Source organism: Podarcis raffonei, chromosome 15, assembly GCF_027172205.1.
Source record: "Podarcis raffonei isolate rPodRaf1 chromosome 15, rPodRaf1.pri, whole genome shotgun sequence".
NCBI classification, from domain to species: domain Eukaryota; kingdom Metazoa; phylum Chordata; class Lepidosauria; order Squamata; family Lacertidae; genus Podarcis; species Podarcis raffonei.
Window position 1 is genome coordinate 9,030,117 of NC_070616.1, and position 22,349 is coordinate 9,052,465.

At 48.2% G+C, this 22,349-nt stretch overlaps 1 protein-coding gene across 1 annotated transcript in view; it reads right to left on the bottom strand.

Annotated features, from left to right (window-relative positions):
- CLUH (clustered mitochondria homolog) overlaps window positions 1-22,103 on the bottom strand; it is a 73,795-nt gene extending 51,692 nt beyond the window's left edge. The window contains exon 1 of the mRNA XM_053367732.1: window positions 21,792-22,103. Within this exon, the coding sequence (XP_053223707.1) occupies window positions 21,792-21,900 (109 nt within the window). The 5' untranslated portion in view covers window positions 21,901-22,103. The remainder of the gene's footprint in view (window positions 1-21,791) is intronic.
- Between the last annotated feature and the right edge of the window lie 246 nt (window positions 22,104-22,349).

A 22,349-nucleotide genomic window follows, 5' to 3' on the forward strand; every position in this document is an offset into this window, starting at 1 on the left:
TTTCCAGGCCACCCTGAATCCATCACATGCAGCGCTGTTTGCGTTTCACTGCGTATCGTCCTTCGCCCAAACCGATATTGTTTCTCTTGCTGTCTGAGGGGGCAACAATATGCAAGTTCCGTTGCCATTACATTACATATCCCACATTCCACTCATTTCTCTTCTGAACACAGGAGGAATAAGCAAGCACCAGCAGTTTCTAGACCAGTTTCTGTTTTTGTTGGCATTCTCCAACATCCCTAGTCTGGAATCCTCAATGCTTCAGGCAGCACATTAAAGAATCACACTGCAGGGGGTTGGACTAGATGACCCTGGGGTTCCCTTCCAACTCAACAATTCTGTGATTCTATGAGTCATGTGATGGAATGCTCTCTTCCTCTCACCCCCCCCACCCCAAGAAATATTCCAAGTAATAATAATTCTCTGCACAGGGAAAGGTACCTCGGAGCCTTTCCTGACATAACAAAAATGCAAGAGCGTTGCTGGATCAAGATCCAAAAGTCCACCCAAGAGGGGAGGTACTATAAATCAGTGAGTAAAATCTGCAGGGAGGGCTGGGAGAGACCTTGTGTCGGAAAGCCTGGAAAGATGTTGGCAGTTACTGCAGACAATACTAAGCTAGAATTTATTTATTTATTACATTTATATACCACCTTTAGCTCCCAAGGACGCGGGTGGCGCTGTTGTCTAAACCACAGAGCCTAGGACTTGCCAATCAGAAGGTCGGCGGTTCAAATCCCCGCGACGGGGTGAGCCCCCGTTGCTCGGTCCCTGCTCCTGCCAACCTAGCAGTTCGAAAGCACGTCAAAGTGCAAGTAGATAAATAGGTACCGCTCCAGCGGGAAGGTAAACAGCGTTTCCGTGCGCTGCTCTGGTTTGCCAGAAGCGGCTTAGTCATGCTGGCCGCATGACCCGGAAGCTGTACGCCGGCTCCCTCGGTCAATAAAGCGAGATGAGCGCCGCAACCCCAGAGTCAGCCACGACTGAACCTAATGGTCAAGGGTCCCTTTACCTTTACCTTTTATCTCCCAAGGAGCTCAAGGTGGTGTTCGTGGTCCCCCCCCATTTTATCCTCACAACAACCTTGTGAGGTAGGTTAGGCTAAGAGAAGGTGACTGAGTCCAAGGTCACCGAGTGAACTTCATGGCTGAGTGGGGATTTGAACCCTGGTCTCCCAGGTCCTAGTCTAACACATATGCATAACACCACACTGGTGCAGATGGAGCAATGGTCTGACTCGGTACATATAAAACACACAAACAGTTTTCTGACTCGGCATAGTTCAACTTCACGTATTCCTAGTTGGCATTAGCAATTGCAAATATGAAAATGGGATGTAACAGCTATTCTGGATCAGTCAGCACCGAGAACAAGTACAGTCATTCCCCCCCATTGAAACGGGAGCTAAAAGTATTGGTTTTAAATTTTATGTTAAGGTAGTTAATTACTGCTTAATCACGAGCATTTCTATGCACCGTGCAGGGGACAAAACATTCATCATAAAACTGAACTTAAACCCGGACGCTACCTTAAAACGCCTGTGGAAATACAAGCATTTGTTGTGCGTCTGAAGTTCAGCAGGGAGGGTGCCTGTCTTCTAATACAATCTGGTGGCAGAGAGTTCCACAGGTCTAGGCCCACAACACTGAATGCACGCATGGCTTGTAGGCATTACAAGCCTTGCATCAGAGCTGTGGGGGAACCACAGGACACCCCCCAAAAGTGATCAGGAAGGGGAGAGAAGGGATCAGGAGATCCTTAAGATGCATGGGACCTAGGTTGTTGTCTTGCTGACAGCCTTGTAAATTAAGACAAGGGCATTGAACCTGGCCTGGTAACATATAGGCAGCCCGGATCTGCAATGTTCATTAGCTTTAATAGGCAATAGTGGTACCTCGGGTTACAGACGCTTCAGGTTACAGACTCCACTAACCCTTAAACAGTACAGTGGTACCTCAGGTTAAGTACTGAATTCATTCTGGAGGTCTGTTCTTAACCTGAAGCACCACTTTAGCTAATGGGGCGTCCTGCTGCTGCCGTACCACCGGAGCACGATTTCTGTTCTCAACCTGAAGCAAAGTTCTTAACCTGAAGCACTATTTCAGGGTTAGCGGAGTGTGTAACCTGAAGCGTATGTAACCTGAAGCGTATGTAACCTGAGGTACCACTGTACCTCGGGATGAGAACAGAAATCGTGCGGCAGTGGGAGGCCCCATTAAAGTGGTACCTCAGGTTAAGAACAGTTTCAGGTTAAGAACGGACCTCCAGAACGAATTAAGTTCTTAGCCCGAGGTACCACTGTACCAACCCCACATTCCCAGGACTGACAAGTAAGAGATTAGCAGGAACCAGAAACTCTTAAGAACTTGGGAGAGTTGAGCGGGGAATACTTTACAACTACTTTAAAAGGGGAGTATAGAGAAAGAGAAAAAGAAAGAAAAAAAAGAGAGTTAACTGGGAATCGGTTTAGTCTGACAAGCCTTCGGCTCATCCACGCTGGCATTTCTTGGCAAGAAGTTTGGTTCTCATGCTCCATAGAACAATGGTGGCTTTGCAGTCTTCCTAGAAAAGGTTCCTTAACAGGCATTCTTTGGGCCTCGGCAGGGAAGAAAGGTCCATGTCGGCACCCCTGCCAGCGGCCTTTAGAGACGTCGGAGAACGCCGACGAAAAAGGGAGCGGAAATGGCCAATACTTATTTGTCCAGAACAGAAAACAACCCAGCAAACGCAGGTGGGATTCCATGTTGCCGCTGTTGTGTTCAGTCAGCAAATGGTACACAATCGATTACACCCGCTTTGAACCAAAATCAGTGGGGTGGAATGTTGCAATCTTCACCATTAATTACGTTAAGTTACCTAATCCCGCCGCAGCGGACAGAAGGACGAGCAACACGGTTTTCGGCAGAAGGTGATCTGCAGGGGAACAGAAACAGCTCCGCAGGTGGCAAATACAGAAAACGACACCATCTTACATACCTAGGAACCATGCATTCAGTTCATGAGCATACTAGGAAAGTCTAGGAAACACTTGTTCCGTAAGAACAATAAACATTGTTGAGTTGCTGGCTGCTCTTGCTGCAAGTATGGTGGAGAGCTGGGCAGAAGACATGGGGGTGATCCGAGGTTCAAACCCAGCCACTTGCCTGAAACCCTGTTGTGGACAATAGGTAAAGGTAAAGGTAAAGGGACCCCTGACCATTAGGTCCAGTCGTGACCGACTCTGGGGTTGCGGTGCTCAACTCGCTTTATTGGCCGAGGGAGCCGGCGTACAGCTTCTGGGTCATGTGGCCAGCATGACTAAGCCGCTTCTGGTGAACCAGAGCAGCTCACAGAAACGCCGTTTACCTTCCCGCCGGAGTGGTACCTATTTATCTACTTGCACTTTGACGTGCTTTCGAACTGCTAGGTTGGCAGGAGCAGGGACCGAGCAACGGGAGCTCACCCCGTTGCAGGGATTCGAACTGCCGACCTTCCAATCGACAAGCCCTAGGCTCTGTGGTTTAACCCACCACGCCACCCGCGTCGTTGTGGACAATGCTGAGCTACATATTTGTTTAATGAAGTTTATACACTGCTTGATTGGTCCCCACCCAAACCCCCCCCCCACCTCAAAGTGATTTAGAGAAAGATAAAACAATTAAATTAAGAGATTTGCAACCCTACTTTAAAGCATACCAAAATTGAAATACTACAACAGATTAGAAGGACCTCAGCTTTCTAAAGCACCTGGGTAGGCATTTCTAAGCAGGAATGTTCTCAGCAGGCACTGAAAAGAACAGCGAAGGCGCCTCTCAAGAGGCAAGGAGTTCCAAAGGGAAAGCGCTGCCACGCTAATCAGTCTGGTTCTTACAAGTGAGGAAGGGGCATCATGTTTCACCTGTGGTGGTGCCAATTCTGTCAATCAAAGCGGTCTAGTGGGCCCATGAAGGGTAAGGCAATCTCGTAAGTGAACTATAATCATCAGGTATAAGTAGGGCAAACTATACTATGCTAACTAATCTATACTAGGGAGTGGGTGGCGCTGTGGTCTAAACCGCTGAACCTCTTGGGCTTGCCAATCAGAAGGTTGGTTGTTCGAATCCCCGCGGCAGGGTAAGCTCCTGTTGATGTGTCCCAACTTCTGCCAACCTAGCAGTTCAAAAACACACCAGTGCAAGTAGATAAATAGGTACCACTGTGGCGGGAAGATAAATGGCATTTCCATGCGCTCTGGCTTTCTGTTGCGCCAGAAGCGGTTTAGTCATGCTGGCCACATGACCTGGAAAGCTGTCTGTGGACAAACGCCGGCTCCCTCTGCCTGAAAGCAAGATGAGCGCCGCAACCCGATAGTTCACCTTTGACTGAACTTGACCGTCCAGGGGTCCTTTACCTTTTTATTATTATTAACTATACTGACCAGCTTCCTATTAAACCCTGAGCACTGACATGGAATTTAATATTGATTTCACATGGGTAGTATGTAGCTGGGCCCTACAAGGTATGGTTGCTAAACTTCTTGGCAAACTACCACTGGCAGTCAGGGTGCCACAAACTATGGCCAGGTGCAGACTGGTCTCGGTGGTCCATCTTTCCCAAGAACTTACTGAATACACACACACACACACACACACACACACACCCTTTCGAATTAAAACCTAATGCTTTTTGCTGAGCGGGCTGATTTGAGAGCCCAGCTCATTCCACAGCACTCGAGAAGCAGAAAAACCAGTGTTACTGGTCACCCCAGATGGCTCGTGAGACTGGTCAGGGTGGGGGATGGAGAAGAGAAAACAGAAGTCATCTCCTGTAACTGGATCTCTCTCTCTCTTCTGGGCTGGTCAAAGGCAGCCTCCTTCCTTGCAAGGTAATCAGTGCAATTTTGCGTTACGCAATTTTAAAAAAACATGTAGTTGCACATTCCGGTGACTTAAAAGGATCTTCGCGCATACATGTACGGGTAAGGGTGGTTCCCACGGAGATATACCAGGCTGCTGAAGAATTAAGCCAGCCATTCAACGCCAAATTATTAAAACAGGAGGGTTGAGCCAATCGTAGGTCCAAATGTGAGCCAGCACAGCAACCGCACCCCCAGTCCTGCAGCAAAACCACCCTACCTCCTGGAACAAGAGCAATTCAGAAAGTATAGTGCCCCCCCCCACTTTGCACGGTGCACAACAAAGCCCCACCTACACCCCATGATGCAAAATTAGCTCCACCCACTTTTGAGTCACGAGAGGGCCTCTTTACACAGGCATCCAAAAACAAGAAGAGAGGGGCTTATAGGACCATACCAGCCAGTCCTGACCCAAATCCCTGCCTCCCCTTCCCTGGAAAGCGTGGTTTTACAAAGAAGTGTCTGCAGCAGAAGTCAGCAAACTTTTTCAGCAGGGGGCCGGTCCATTGTCCCTCAGAACCTGTGGGGGGCCGGACTATATTTTGAAAAAAAACATATGAATGACTTCCTATGCCCCACAAATAACCCAGAGATGCATTTTAAATAAAAGGACATATTCTACTCATGTAAAAACACGCTGATTCCCGGACTGTCCGCAGGCTGGATTTAAAAGGTGATTGGGCCGGATCCGGCCCCCAGGCCTTAGTTTGCTTACCCATGGTCTGCAGGGGAAGAATTCTCAGCACCTCACTAACACTATGGTTCCAATTTAAAAAAAAAAATTTGGAAGGTGCAATGGCCATGCCCCAAGAGAAATGTTTAATTTGCTGTGTAGATTTCAGGGCACCAGTGTTAGAAGTAAGCCAGGCGCCCAGGTGCGTTTGGCAACTGGCGTGGGTCCAATTGCAACCACGTGGGAGATCTCTGGAAATGCCAGGTTGGTGCCTGGGGAAAGCCAATTTAGAGAAGGCTCTGAAATATTTTCCTTGAAGCTTGAATTTTGTTTTGTTCCGGATTATTTTAATTGATGTTTCAATGTGGCACAAACAGCTCTGAGATTTATTTATTTTTTAAAATATAAAAAAGAAGTGGAATCATCATTTCATTGCAAAAAAGACATTCCATTGTGGCAACCGCACCTTAGGTTTAAAATGCCATTTGGTGATTATATTATATACCTGAGTTTCTAAGGTTGCTTCTGACGGAAGATTCAGATGTAGTTCCAAAAACCCAGAGAGCACATTGTTGGCAAGCTCGGTGGCACATGAACAACCAGGTATGCTACACCTGCGAATCCAGCACTACACCAGTTTGTACATGTTTTGCTTATATGTTTAAGCCCCAGGTTTTCCGGGTTTGGTCCCGCAAAAGAGGTGCGGAGACCTTTTGCCCTTCCAGATGTTGCAGCTGCAACTTCCATCCACCGTTCTGGGTAGCCAACACAGCCCACAAGGCACCAGTGATGAGAGTTTTCTAGGAAATTTCAGGATGGAAAGTTTCCCACCTGAGGATTCACTTACTTGATGAGTCAAAAGTACAGCCTTATTACACGCTTCGTAAGAAAAAGGATCCCCAATATGCACTGGAATTTCTTATTGTTAGGAAAGGATTCAAGAGCACTTAATGGGCTTTGGGTACTGCAATAAGTTAGAAGCTATATGCTTTGGTGGGAAAGCTAAAGATGTTTTACGACACAAGTATTGCACAACTTCCTTCACAATGTCCCCCACCCATAATTTTTTATTATTTTCCTTTAAACAACATTTCCAACATTACAGTAACAAACACAAAACAACCTTTTGCTCTGCTGAGCTTACAACTTCCTTCCTTCCCTTCAACAGGTATTCCATATCACATCCAATCGCGCAATTTAAATCTTTACTATATATCCACATTGTAGGATTTATTTCAATCCTGCTAGTGTCTTCAAATTTTTACAATTATCATTCAAATATGCAATAAATTTACTCCAGTCTCTTTGGAATTTCTGATCGCCCTGGTCTCGGATCCTGCAAGTCAGTTTGGCCAACTCTGCAAAGTCCATCATCTTCGCCTGCGACTCCGCAATAGTAGTTATTTCTTGTAACTTCCATTTTTGGGCCAGCAAAGTCCTCGCTGCAACTGTGGCATACATAATTAGTCTTTGATCCACCTTTGCAATCTCATTTCCCATGAAACCTAGCAAAAATGCTTCTGGTTTTTTGGGAAAGGTATATCTAAACATCATCTTTAGTTCATTGTAGATCATCTCCCAAAATGTTTTTATTTTATCACAAGTCCACCACATATGATAAAAATCACCGTCTGAATCTTTACATTTCCACCTTCACAATGTTTTTTAAGGGGGAAAGGAACTGGAAACAAAAGCTGCCGAATTTTTCATTCGCGCATTCCTATGGAACCTTGCAGCATTTTGAGAAATAAGAAGCATCGTGGCGCACTGGTCAGAATGACGGATAAGGATTGGAGGGATCCAGCAGGGTCTACTAACACTCTTGGTAAGGGAAGGCGCACTCCCCACTGCCATAGCAGTCTGCCAACCAAAACACCCACTAGCCAAGCCAGATTCGTCAAGCAGGCAAATGCGGACAGGAGAATGTTGACATAGAGGTTATGTACTTCCCAAACACCTTTGAGAGGAGGAGGTACGCTCTAGCAACAGCTCCCACCAATGTAGACACAGAAACGCTCTGGCAAATTTTGGCAAACTCCCCTTGCAGGCAGCCCTGGCACACAAGAACCGGTTTTTAAACAAGTCGAGGCAGAAATAGATGAGAGAGAGAGAGAGAGAGAGAGAGAGAGAGAGAGAGAGAGAGAGCAATCTCTGAACCCTGGCACTGCTGTCGCCAAACCCCAGAATGGATGGAAGCCCACAGAAGCCATTTTTTCAGCCTTAGGAGGAATTCCCACCTTGTTCCACCCTACGGAGAGAGCCTCCGACAACCCGACACAGAGAAATTAAGTGTGTTAAGCATACTGGTTTTCAGAGGGTGGGAAGAAGGAAGCAACCGTGAGTGGGAGATGACTTTATATTCTATGCACACAGTCTCTCTAACACAGTGGTTCTCCAGATGTTGGACTACAACTCCCATCCTCCCTGAGCTCTGGCCTTGCTAGCTAGGGGTGATGGGAGTTGTAGTTCAACATCAGAGTAATGCCGGACGTGTGCAGGATGGTTTGCTGGGGTCTAGCGGCTGCCTTGAGGAGCTTACAGTCGCAAGCAAGAGAGAAGCAGCAACTCGGATGTGGGGAAAACCTGCCAATGTTCTGGGCTACCATCAGCACCAGCAAGCAAAGCCAATGGCCACAGATGAAGGGAGTCGCAGTTTGGAAACAGTGTTAGAAATTCGTTGGGTGCAAGGCACGTTTTGCCCCTGGCACACGTCCAATTGTGACTACGTGGAGATTTATTGAGGCTGGCGACCGACATCTCCATCAAGCCAGTTTAGAAGCCTCTGCCTTAGTCCAGAGTTAGCCCAGAGTTAATAACCATTTCCACTTCCACTGTGCGAGTTTCTCCTTGTTGCGTATTGGGACAAGTGAATTGTAAATGCAAGCTACAGTCATGCAATGTACTTGAGATCACGGAAACATAGAATTGTGGCACTGGAAGGGATCCTGACGGGCTTCGAGCCCAAACCCCTGGCAAATCGACATTCTGCTATGGCGACTAACTTAGGCTTAAGGGGCCATTTGGCTTATATATACACAAAGGGACTGCCTCCCTTCAGATGCCACTGGCTGCAGAAATAAGATAGTGCATATCCATCGTCTTAAATAGATGCATCAAAAATGCTTCATAAGTGAGAGCTATTCTTCTCCATGCAGACCCTTCCAGTTCATCCCAGGAGATCTGGAGTGAATTACACATTTTAACTCAAACAGCACTCCAAGCCCACCACTTATTAATAATTGTAACTGTAAGCTCCTTGTGGGCAGAGACCTGCCTTCTTATACTCTGCACAAACCACCATGCACACCGAAGGCACCATATATACAGATTATTCCTCACGCAAAAATCACTACTGCCCTCCTTGAGACGAAGACCTGAATAGCTCAGCCAGTACAGCAGGAGACTCTTAATCTCAGGGTTGTGGGTTCGAGCACACGTTGGGCAAAAGATTCCTGTACTGCAGGGGGTTGGACTGGATGACCCTCGTGGTCCCTTCCAACTCTACAATTCGATGAGCAAACAACCAAAGGAATGCTAGGAAGCTGCCCTGTCCAAAGAGACGCCATTGCTCCGTCTAGCACAGCACCGTTTACACTGCCTGGAAGACTTTCAGAGGTCAGTCCAAGCCTAGAGAACCCTGGAGGATTGAACACAGGACCTTTTGCATGCAAGTCGGACCACCTACCCTATGGTCCTTCCTTGCAAAAACCCCTGTTTGCAAGAGGCTCCTGTTGCTACCTTAAGCCTGCTATGCAAGGGAATGAAAAGGGTGCCTGCCTCTTTAAAAATATTGCAGGAATGTGGGGGCAGCTACGGAACTGCCAATTGCATGCATGGAGGGGGGGAGGAGGGGGGAGGCCATTTCAGACTGGAAGGGGGGGGGCGGGAATCCCCTTTCCAACCAACGCTGAAGGACAACTGGATTCCCCAGGACTCTTCCGCTTCCTAAGCCTCAGATGAGACTTCTAGAAAACCACGTGCGTGCACACACCACGTTAAAAAGGATATAGTTAATTTTGGACTCCCTCCTGAAGAGGGGAGAGGGCAGGAATCAGGGGGTGTGGGGGTGTTGCATTCCCACCCCCTCAATGAAAAGGTGGGGGGGGGGGAGAGGGTACCTTAAAGGATCCTGTGATCTTAAACAAAGAGAGGAGGGGTAGAGGGGAGGAAGGCCCTCCCACTCTGCTCCGATTGGCTGGGCGATGCCTGTACCCCTTTGAAGGTCACCTTGAAGGAGGTGGCGGAAGCTGGGGGGGGGCAGAGGGAGACAGAGGAACCAGCTGCAGAGGGCATAGAAGTAGCCCTGGCAGGAGGAGTTTGGGATGCAGACTCTCCATGTTAGGCCCGCTCCCCACTGAAAAAAAAACAAAACCTGGCACATATGAAATCTCAAAGTCACCCCTTCCAAAAATTTATCTACAATCCTCCTGCTTTCCTTTCCTCCCTCCCCCCCACCCCGATTTCCCAGCCCCCTCCTCAGATTATAACTCTGCAAACAGCAGAGGAAGCTGCCGGGGACCAGAGTGAGGCCACTAAGCTCAGCACTGTCCACTCTGGCTGGCAGCAGCTTTCCAGGTTTCCAGGGGCAGGGAGGCTCTAGGCCCCGACGAGAGTGATGCTGCCAAGAATTGAACCCACGACCTTCTGCACCTGAGAAGAGGATGGTCCACCTAGTGAGCTACACTCCAAGCCAGCGCCCTCTGTATGCATGCGTGCTACAACTCCAAGATGCACCTCAGGGCTTATGGGAGTTGTAGTTTGGAGGGGGCCAGGGCTGGCGACGTCAGCTCTGGCCTCTTCAGGTTATCCTCATGGGTCTCTCTTCCACCAGGTGAGGTTCCACTATGCAATCTCGCCAGTTGGACCCATTCTCTCCCCCCCCCCACTGCCCCCTAAAATTCAACCATTCATTCTGACATTTATATCCCACTTTTCCTCCAGGGAGGTCAAGGTGGCACCCACGTATCTTTCCCCATCTCAGTTTAATCCCCACAACCCCCCTGTGGGGTAGGTTAGGCGGAGAGATCGCTACCGGCCCCCGAGAGTGGGGATGTGAATCCTGGTATCCGAAATTCTAGCCTAACCCTCTACACCATGCCAGTACGATCTGCCACTGCCTCCCCTACACAAACACCACATTAAGAACACACTGGAAATTACGTCCAGGGATCCAACCCAGAGCTTCTGCACGCTCAGAATGTGCTCAACCCCTGAGATGTGCTTCATTTACAAGGCTATGGGGGAATACCTGTGGCCCCCTCTGGCTGTCGCTGGACTACAACTCCCATCAGCCCCTGCCAACATGGCCAGTGGCAGAGAATGATGGGAATTGTAGTCCAGCATCATGTGGAGCAGCCTTTCTCAGTCTGTGGGTCCCCAGATGATGTTGAACTACAACTCCCATGACCCCTAGCTAGCAAGGCCAGAGCTCAGGGATGATGAGACTTGTAGTCCAACTAACATCTGGGGACCCACAGGTTGAGAACCGTTGATCTGGAGGAATGCAGGTTCCTCGCTTGTATGCTTCTGCTATTATTTTATTATTTCATGAAATTTATATACCGCTTGATTGTAGGGAAAAGGGGAAAAAAACACCTCGAAAGGTAAAATAATAAAATTATCCTTAAAAGAATTTTTCAACCGCAATTTAAAACATACAGAAAGTTAAAGCCACAATAAAATATACTGAAACACATTAAAACTCTTACAAGCTTTCCAAACATCTGGTTGGCTCACCGACATTTGAACCACAGAACTACAGAGTTGAAAGAGACCCTGAGGGTCATCTAGTCCAACCCTCTGCAAGGCAGGAATCTTTTGTCCAATATGAGGCTCGAACTCACAAGCCTTAGATTAATAGTCTCATGCTCTACCAACTGACCCACCCCAGTGGTTATGTCTTTAAAGGTAAAGGGACCCCTGACCATTAGGTCCAGTCGTGGCCGACTCTGGGGTTGCGGCGCTCATCTCACTTTACTGGCCGAGGGAGCCGGCGTACAGCTTCTGGGTCATGTGGCCAGCATGACTAAGCCGCTTCTGGTGAACCAGAGCAGCACACGGAAATGTCGTTTACCTTCCCGCCGGAAGCAATCACCCGGCCCCACAATGTACTGCCTGTGTATAAGACGAGCCCGTTCTAAACATTATTTTTAAGTAAAAAAAACCTAGTCTTATACACGGAAAAGTACGGGATATGCAGACTGTCCTTGAATCAAGGGACTTTTCTTCTATAGTATCTCAATGTTCTTAACCTAGCTCAAGGCTGCCATCTGAACTAGGCAGATGTTTAACTGAGAAACAATCACAGTCAGTCCATCATTTGAAAAAGAAGGCTTTAGAGCCATTGGGCCCCTAGCTTTTAATATCCGAGTTTCTAACACGGGCTGCGTTGCCAATTTTGACTCCCATTAGCCTCTCAGTTGGAAAAAAGTAAGAGATTAAATGCATGCACACAAATTGTTCACAAGAGATCTGGCGAATCTGGACTCTGGCCAAATTTTATCTGAGCCTTGGAAAGCACATAGAGCTGAAAGAGGAAGTGGGCCAGAGCGCCACACTTCCTCCTTCAACTCTATGCTCTTTTTCAAGGGGGGGGGGAGGTAGGCACTCTGGTCCCTACATGACCAAGGGGTAGTTCAGACGCACCAGAAAAAGTGGGGGTGGGGAGTGGGAACATTATGCTCACTGACACCTGCCCAAATTACACTGCTTTGCTTTTGGGTCATAATGAGCTAGATCGGCATTCAGTTTGCCAAATATACAGGTGATAAGGAATTGCATTCAGGTGCAAACCTGGCAGAGGAGAGATGGATCACTTAGTCCCTCTTGTTTGATCCTGCTTGGACAAAAGGGGTGGAGAATTGGTCCTAATCAGTGTTTCTATGCTGACTGCAGGGAATGCAGGCGACGGGCCTCTCAGCAGGCTACTAAAAATATTTTTAAAAATCAGTGGCAGTCTAGGAGAGTTTGTGAGTGCATTTAAAAGACAGAGATGGTCATCCCTTCCACTATAGCTAGGACAAAGTTGTGTGGGACAGTGTCGAGACTATTCCAAATAGCCCAGTGTGGTAGCCTTAGGGAAGCGTCATAGAATAACTACCGTAATAAAGCAGAATAATCTCCCCAAAAAGACTATTCCAAATCCGCACCAAAGAGTGCCCTCTCTGAGAGGAGCGAAGTGTGCAGCTTTCGCCTTCTAGCCTCAGTTTTCCCCATCTGTAGAATGGGAAGCACTGCAATCTACCCCATCTGTGTTACCAGACCAAAAGCACAATACATTTTACACCCCCACTTTTGCTCTTGTCGCGGCTTCACCTGTCATAGTCCATGGGCTGATTTTCAGCAGGTCCACGTGAAGCCAAAACAAAGCAAAGAAACTCACTGTTATAATACGTAGCTAGTGAGATAGCTATAGCACAGATGGTCACTTGCAAGTGGGCGCAGATTCACAGCAGCAGTTCTTTGCTACCCATGGCAGGTCCATGCATTAAGGCCGTGCAAACTTTAGCAGCATTAAACGCAGCAAAGTTTAGCAGCAAAGTTTTACAGCAGCTTTTAAAAAAAAACCCCAAAGATTTCTGGTCTACCGACGAGCTGATTCAAGTGTGCGGTTAAATCAGGGCGGGGCAGGAGTCAGGAAAAACTGCCAAAATCAAACCTATTTTATAGCCTACATGCAGAGAATGACTGTGCAGGTGAGAAAACAGTATGTCTTGTTTACGTTAGAACAGGAACCAAACAGCCCAAACTCAACTCTGTACTACTTCTTGGGACTTTTCCGTCCAGCAAGTTTTCATATGAGGCTGAACTGCTTTCAAAGCTTTATTTAGGATGCTGCTGTACATGGCTGTGATGTTTTGTGAGAGGGTGGTAAGGCCACCCTAAACTGTATGTGCCCAGTGTTAGAAATTAGCCAGGCACGTTTTGCAACTGGCGCAAGTCCAATTGCAACCATGTGGAAAATAAACATTAGAACACCAATATGGATTCTGAAAGTCGGATTGCAGGATTCTTATTCTCCCTGGCAAAATAAAATATATACACAGAGAACACACAGATTCATACCCATTGCAACTTTCCCCAAGCCCATTGTGACTTGGCATCAGCAGTGTGTGGCAGAAAATGTTCTGTTTTAGAAGTTCATTCATAAACAATGAACAGGTGCCAACTGCAAATAAGTATTAGGCCAACCTAGGATAATAATTTTATTATTTATAGCCCGCCCATCTGGCTGGGTTTCCCCAGCCACTCTGGGCGGCTTACAGCACATATAAAAACGTAGTAAAACACCAAACATTAATCGCATTTTAAGCTTTATTTACTAAATGCAAGTAAACTAAACATGCTAGGTTACATCATGCTTAGAGCACCCGAATCCCCCCCCCCCGAGGCAAACTATAAATGAAAATCCCTCTTGCTTCAAAAGTTTCTGGAAAGTTCACATCGCTGCACTCTGCACATTCTCAGGGTTTGCTAGGACACATGTGCCAGAATTTAGCCTGGCACAGATTAAACCCTGTACAGTACAAGCCTCTGGCTCCAACTCCGTTAAGAGGAGGGAGGGAAATAAATAAATAGATAGATGGATAGATAGATAGATAGAATGTAAGTTCTGGCAGCAATACTAGGTAACACCTTCTTAACACCCTCCCCTTCCTTTTTTTAAAAAATGGGGGGAAAACACCAGCCCAGGATCACTCTCTTTTGTCAACACACTCACTGGAAAGCCCTTCACTCAAAAGATTACCGAAATAAGGGTAAGCTATAGGGCTCATCCATACTGTCATTTAACTGTGAATGGTGAAGGTTCTCCTCCAGATGCCTTCCCACACTTTCCCCAGCCCTCAGTCCAAAAGGAGAGGGGTTTGAGAAACCTCAGATTGAGGGACGGGGAAATGATTAGGTGGAGAATGTCATACGGGCAACAGAGAATTGATAGAGGTACAGGTGCACAGCTTATAATCATGGAATTGTCGAGTTGGAAGGGAACACAAGCATCATCTGGTCCACACCCCTGAATTGCAGAAATCTTTTTGCCCAACGTTGGGCTCGAACCCACGACCCTGAGATTTAGAGCCCCATGCTCTGAGCCTGCCTACGAGCAGAATGCAAGCTACTAAGCTGGGTGGATATCTAATGCCACCAAATGCACATTTAGAAGGTGTAAGGAGCAGGGACGTGGGTGGCGCTGGGGCTAAACCACTGAGCCTAGGGCTTGCCGATCAGAAGGTTGGCGGTTCGAATCCCCATGACGGGGTGAGCTCCCGTTGCTCGGTCCCTGCTCCTGCCAACCTAGCAGTTCGAAAGCACGTCAAAGTGCAAGTAGATAAATAGGTACCGCTCCAGCGGGACGGTAAACGGCGTTTCCGTGCGCTGCTCTGGTTTGCCAGAAGCGGCTTAGTCATGCTGGCCACATGACCCGGAAAAACTGTCTGCGGACAAACGTCGGCCCCCTCGGCCAGTAAAGTGAGATGAGCGCCGCAACCCCAGAGTAGTCCACAACTGGACCTTATTGTCAGGGATACCTTTACCTTTAAGGAGCCCCAAAGGAGGCAATGACTGCTGCTCCTGTTGAACAGAACACAGGGATGCAATTTTGTCTGTCGGTGCCTTTATTATCCCAAAGTAAACACACACAAACCCAGAGACTTAGCAATATAGTAAATGGTGTTAAACCGAGTCCATCTTGTTCAGTATTGTCTACACTGGCAGGCAACTGCTGCCTCTCCAGGATTTCACGATAGGAAGCATCCTTCAGGTGGCCATGCTAAGCCTACCCTCAGCCAGCCCCCACCTGGTTGCCTTGCTACTTACAACCAGTCCATTTAGGGGGTGGCGGTGGCCACAGCTGCCATCTTCCTCCATCACCAAGTTAGGCCAATGGTCCATCTAGCTCCACATTGGCTATATTAACCAGCAACAACTCTCCAGAGTTTCAGACAACATCCGCTCCTAGTACTTATGAGTACTCCCTAGAGTACTTCTATGGGGCAGCTCTATTAAGTTAAGTAGGTAAATAAATATGAGGAAAAGAAAACGTCACGTAGAGAAAGATCTGAAATATTTTCCTTGATGCTTGAATTTGTTTTGATTCTGGATTGTTTCTATTTGATGTTTTAATGTGTTATAAACTGCTTTGAGATCTTCTTTCTTTAAAATATAAAATGGTATAGAAGTGAAACGAAAAATAATAAAAAGGCACCTAGGCATTCCTTCGCGGCAACCATAATCCAGATGCAAGATCGGCTTTTATATCCAAGTTTCGAACAGTAGTTGTAAATGGGTCTCCAATATATCGCAAATAGGGCGTCTGCTACAGGTCTACATTGGTTTTTCAAGATTATCAGATTTCCCCCAGAAAGGATAAAAGGGGATAAAATGGGTCAAAATAAATGGAAGCCATACAGATGAGAAGATGCTATTTGGATGGATAGATAGATCAGATTCCACAACAAACCAGCACCAGGAAGAACTCTTAGATCCACAGTCTCTGGCTCTTCACAAAATAAATTATCATAATCAAAGCCCTCTCAATGTAACCTTCAGAGATTAGACTTGCCCTCCCACCTGGCCTTTACTGGCACATAAGAAAACATCTCCTACCAAGTCAGAACATCAGTCTATCCACCTCTATGTTCTGAACACTGACTGGCAGCAGTTTTCTGGGATTTCAGACAGGAAGTCTCTCCCAGCCCTATTTGGGACCCTCTGTATGCAAAACAGACCCTCTAACCCAATGACCTGTCCTTCAGCAACTTACATCCTTGGGTACTAAAGAGATTTGAGTGTTGCCGCCATTTTAACATCCTTTTTTGCACTTTATTATTTTCATGATGTGCGCTATCTTGAGGGCCCTTCTGGGACAGCTGAAATAGCAGATATAAACCATTTCATGAACAAAGAACCCCCAATATTAGCCCATGGGCTCTTGGTGATTATAGCATAGGTTTCCCTAAGAGAGCACCCATGGAAGACTGGATTCAAGCAACTGGCTTCCCCACCCCAAACTTGTGAACCTCTTAGCGCATGTATGTACAAGCAGCCTTGTATTGAGAAGTTTGATGTTTTATTATGCTTTTGTATGTGTTGGATGGGACATGGGTGGCACTGTGGGTTAAACCACAGAGCCTAGGACTTGCCGATCAGAAGGTCGGCGGTTCGAATCCCCGCGACGGGGTGAGCTCCCGTTGCTCGGTCCCTGCTCCTGCCAACCTAACAGTTCGAAAGCACATCAAAGTGCAAGCAGATAAATAGGTACTGCTCCGGCGGGAAGGTAAACGGTGTTTCCGTGCACTGCTCTGGTTTGCCAGAAGCGGCTTAGTCATGCTGGCCACATGACCCGGAAGCTGTACGCCGGCTCCCTCAGCCAATAAAGTGAGATGAGCACCACAACCCCAGAGTCGTTCATGACTGGACTTAATGGTCAGGAGTCCCTTTACCTTTACCTTTTATGTGTTGGAAACTGCCAGGAGTAGCTGGGACAACCCAGCCAGGTGGGTGGTGTATAGTAAATAATAACAAAACAACAACAACAACAACAATACCCATCTGACTGGGTTTCAAGTGTGGGAAACTCTGATCAACACCAAACTTCACAAGTGTAGGAACCTGTGGTCTTCTAGGCTGGACTGCCAGCATAGATGGGATTCCAACAACATCTGGAGGGCCAGGATTCCCCCTCTGTCATCCTGATTCAATTCTGAGCAGCAGGAGAGCAAGGGAGCCCCCCAAAAGAGAGGACAGAAACTATGGTTCCCCCCAGCTGGAACTCAGTTCCGGCACCTCTCCGGTGGGTACCATTGCCATTACAAGAGAACAAGGGAGGCATTCATGGTGAGTTCCAGAACCATTTTTCCCCTAGAAAAATGGCACTGACAACAACTGTTGCCGTGGGACAGCTCAGTTGGTAGAGCATGCAACTTTTCATTTCAGGGTCACAGGTTCGAGCCCCACGTCGCGTAAAAGATCCCTGCATCACAGGGGGTTTGGACCAGATCAGGGTTTCCCAAACTTGGGTCTCTAGCTGTTTTTTGGACTACAACTCCCACAATCCCTAGCGGGCAGGGCCAGTGGTCAGGAATGATGGGAACTGTAGTCCAAAAACAGAGACCCAAGTTTGGGAAAACCTAGATTAGATTATCCCTGTGGGCCTTTCCAACTCTACAATTCGGTTACCCCTTTGGTTATTCACATTGCCCCAAGAAACAAAGAGACCAGGTTTCGGTTCACTTATTCTGGGTTCGCATTCCACAAATGAGACACCCTTCCACTGACTCCCTCAGCTGATGTGTAGTTCTGGCCCTCTTCTCAAAGAGGAGGAACTGAGGGCGCCTCACTCAATTTCTACAGCTCTAACCCCCCACCCTCAAAGCAAGGAAAGATGGGGAGCTCATTCTCCACTAAGAAAGCGCCTGTGATTCTATGTGTAGGAGATAGTACAGTATGTGCTGCTGGATGACCAAGGTGAGAACCTCCATTGCCAAGAGCAGTGTATCTCGGGAATATCAGATGATGAGGACCTGCAACCAGAGGGGACACTTGCCTCTATGCAGCCAACAGCAGACCTTTGGCCTGACCCAGCAAATGCTCTTTCTAGGTTCATTTCACTGCCTCTGGACAAGAAGACACCCTCAAGGGCTTCGGGTGGGTTGGGAAGACTATAACTCCCCATTGTCCATGACCACTGACCACATCAGATGGGGCTGATGGGAGGCCAGCAGCTTCTGGACAGTCACTGGTTCCTGAACAGCCCTACTGGATCCTGCCAGTAGCTGAGCAAATACAGCAACCTGCTCTTACAGTGGCCAACCAGAGGCCCCAATGGGAAGCCTGGAAGCAGGATCCAAGCACAAAAGAACTCCTCTCCTGTGGTCTTCCAGCAATTGGTTATCAGAAGCATTTATTGCCTCTGACGGCAGAGGTAGAGTATAGCCATAGCCATCATGCCTAGTAGAAATTAGCCAGGCCTGTTTTGCGACTGGCACGGGTCCAATGGCAACAGCGTGGAGATCTCTGGATGCCAGGTTAGCGATTTTCTCAAGCAGGCAAGCAGAAGAACTTATTTATTGCACTTATATACCACCTTTTTCTCCAAGGAGTACATGGTTCACCTCCCTCCTTGGTCAGTTCCCTACAACGGCCCTGTGAGGTAGGCTAAGGGGCTGTGACTGACTCCAAGGTCACCCAGCGAGCTTCAAGACTGAGGGGGAATTTGAACCCTGATCTCCCAAGGTCCTAGTCTGACATGTTAACCCAGGGGTCAGCAAACTTTAGCAGGGGGCCAGTCCACTGTCCCTCAGACCTTGTGGGGGACCCGACTATTTTTTGGGGGGGAATGAATTCCTATGCCCTACAAATAACCCAGAGATGCATTTTAAATAAAAGCACACACTCTACTCACGTAAAAACACACTGATTCCTGGACTGTCCGTGGGCCGGATTTAGAAGGCGATTGGGCCAGATTCGGCCCCCGGGCCTTAGTTTACCTACCCATGCTCTAACCACTACAACCACACTGGCTTCCTAGAGCACTTCTTTGAGGCAGCTATATAAATTAAGCAGGTGAATGGGGAAAGGAAAATGTAACTAAGAGAAGGATCTGAAATATTTTCCGTGAAGCTTGACTTCGGGATGGTTTGATTTGATGTTTTAATTTGCTGCAAACCACTTTGAGGTTTTTGTTTTCTTTAAAATATAAAGCGATATGGAAATGAAATGAATAATAATAATAAATCTCAATGTAAAAAAAAGGCCGTTGTGGTGACTGTAACCTAGGTTTAAGGGGCCGATGAGCTTATATATCTGAGTTCCTAACTCTGCTAGTAGCTACTGATTGCCTAATTCCTCTATGATGTACCATCACAGGGACACAAAACTACGGAGGACATCTGGACTTTGCTACACATTCGGACCCTGGGTTACAGGCTTTATTTATTTTGACATCTATACTGTACTACATAATTACATTACTTATTACAGTGGTACCTCGGGTTACAGACGCTTCTGGTTACAGACTCTGCTAACCCAGAAATAGTACCTCGGGTTAAGAACTTTGCTTCAGGATGAGAACAGAAATCGTGCAGCAGCAGCAGTGGGAGGCCCCATTAGCTAAAGTGGTACCTCAAGTTAAGAACAGTTTCAGGTTAAGAACAGACCTCCAGAATGAATTAAGTTCTTAACCCAAGGTACCACTGTATAAACATTTATGCCCCGCACCTACCAATAAGCTCAGCCTAGTTACATGGTTCACCCCCCTTCATTTTAGCTGCACCAACAACCCTGTGAGGCGGACATTGGAGGCGGCAACTGGCGTCAAGGTCACCCACCCAGTGAGCTTCATGGCTGCAAGGAGCAATTGAACCTTTGGCCTCCCAAGCCCAAGATCAGTACTCTAACCCTTACAGACAAAACACACTTGGAGGGGCAGGTGTCAGGGGACTCCCAAGCAAAGCGTGTGAATCAGATCAGATGAGATAGTTACTACAGGACAGGCCTAGTTCACACCAACTAAGGGTGGGGAAGGGAATCTGTGCGAGCTGTACCATTTCGGGGGAAAGGGGGGGGCCTCTCAAAGGATGGAATGCTCCTCAATACAGAAAAACAAATAAATCCTTGCAACTGGGTATTATCAAGGAAAAAGGCAAGGCTATCCACCCTCCCTTCTTGCCAGTGGGACGTCATTTGCAAATAAGGTTATGCAGGGGTCATTCACAAATCCTGGGAGTCATGGGGGAAGAGGGCCAAAGGTCATGACCCTCAAGCCTAAAAAGATGTGTTCTGATGTAAGCAGAAGGGGAGAGGGGGGGATTAACAGTTATTTCTCCCCCCCTCCCCAGTATGGATCCGTCCCAAGAGTGGGAAAACCAGCCAAAGGATTACTCTTCTGCAATACACCGCAGCCACTGCTCCTCAGTATGGGCAAGTAGATCTAGGCGTCCATGCGTGGGCTGGGGAAATCATTGACCACGTGAGGTTGCAAATAACTCCCCTTAGGAGTCCGAAGTTCAACACTTGGGAGGGTCGCCGAATGCAAAGAAGGTGCCGACTGGCTGTCAACACAAGGCCGACACTTTCACAAAGTTTGCTACCACCAACGGGTGGGAGGGAGAATCTGGGTCACAGCTCACGGCCCATGCTTACGTTGTCAAAGTCTCAGTGAGTTCCACCGGGCTTACTCGCAAGCAAGGATACACGCAGCAGGAGAAGCAGGGACCTCAATAACCCACTGTAGCGGCCGAGTTGTGAAAATATGGGTCATGTTCAAGGAGAAAGCCCCCCCCCCCAATATAAATATCTCATTTTAATTTCTGTTCTAATGGTTTGGCCTTGTAAGCTGCTTTTCATGCATGGCTGGGAATGCTTTGAAAGGGACTAAAGCGATTGGAGATTATTCAGGAGTAACCACCTCCAAAGCAGGGTGGGCTGGGAGATTTAGCCCAGAATGTGGTGAAAGCAAGCGGAAGTTAAGGCCGCCTACTTTAGAAACCCACCTTAGAGACTTTTACTCACAAGCAAGCGTCACTGACCCGGCCCTTACCCTCAACACCACATAGAGCAGCAGCAAGGCTTAATACGGGAGGTGGGGGGGACGGGACGTATACAGAACTGCAACCTTTTCACACGTCACAAGCCACCTTGCAAACCATCGTCGGAAAGGTCACATATATGGAACCGTAAGAGGCCAAGGAACAGGAAATTTTTCCGGCTCACCATCTCCAAAGGTCTGGGAGAGGGGAAATGGAGTTAGAGACAGGGGTCATTACCCCAAGAAACAGCCCAAGCCAGACAGCTACACTGGGGCGGGCGCTTTCTCCCTACCCTAAGCCCCACAACTCCCAAATAGTAGAACATGCTTAAAAGAATTGCAGCTTTCTCTATTTTGTTTAAGGCGGGGGGGGACAGGTTTGAGCACACTTGTCAGAAAAGCAAAGAAAAAGAAACTAACCGCGCGCCCCTACATGCACACTGCACCCATAAAAAAATAAGAGGGTGGCGAGTTGTTGCAGCAGAACTCCCGTCCCCAAAGCGAAAAAGGTTAAACCCAGCGTTAGGTCTGCTCGAGAGTAACGAAAGGGAGTCAGACCCACCCGGGTCTCCGGCTGGGGTCTTACTCGCGAGTAGGAAACAAGCCGGAGCGAGCAGAGTTTGAAACACATGGGCAGGGCTGTCATTCCTCGGGAAGGTGAAACGCTGCAGGGAACCCGGAGGAGGGATCCACCCGGGATCCGACCGCGCAGGACGGCTCACCTGCGCTGAGCTCCGGCTCCTTGCCGGCCGGGCCCGGGCTGCCCTTCTGCTGCTGGTCCTCGTCCGCCGCCGCCCCTGCAGGAGCCACCTCGTCCGCCTTGATGACCATGGCTGGTCTCTCCGCCGCCGCCGCCTCCGCCCGCCTTCCCTTCCTCGCTGCCTCTGGCGAAGGCGCCGCCGCTGCCGCTGCTCCTGGCGCTGCTGCTGCCGCTGCGAAGGACGGAGAGAGCCACTCGCAGCCCCACGTGGTGCGCGCTTCACCTCCGGCGGCCGCTCTCTCGCTCGCTCTCCCACCCTCTGCCCGAGTCAAACTCCGCCCGGCGACGGCGACGGTGCCCCGGCTGGGACAAAAAACGGGAGGGGGGCGGAAGAGGCGGGGCAGAAACGCCTTAAAGGGACAGCGGAGTCAGAGAGAATGGGGAGGGCAAGGGGGGAGGAAAAGGAGGGCAGAGGAAAAGGAGAAGGAGAAGAAGATGGGAAGGAGTATAATGACTAAGCTGCAATTTAAAGGATTTTTTAAAAAAATAAGTCGTGTCTCTTTGCTTCCCAATTTGTATC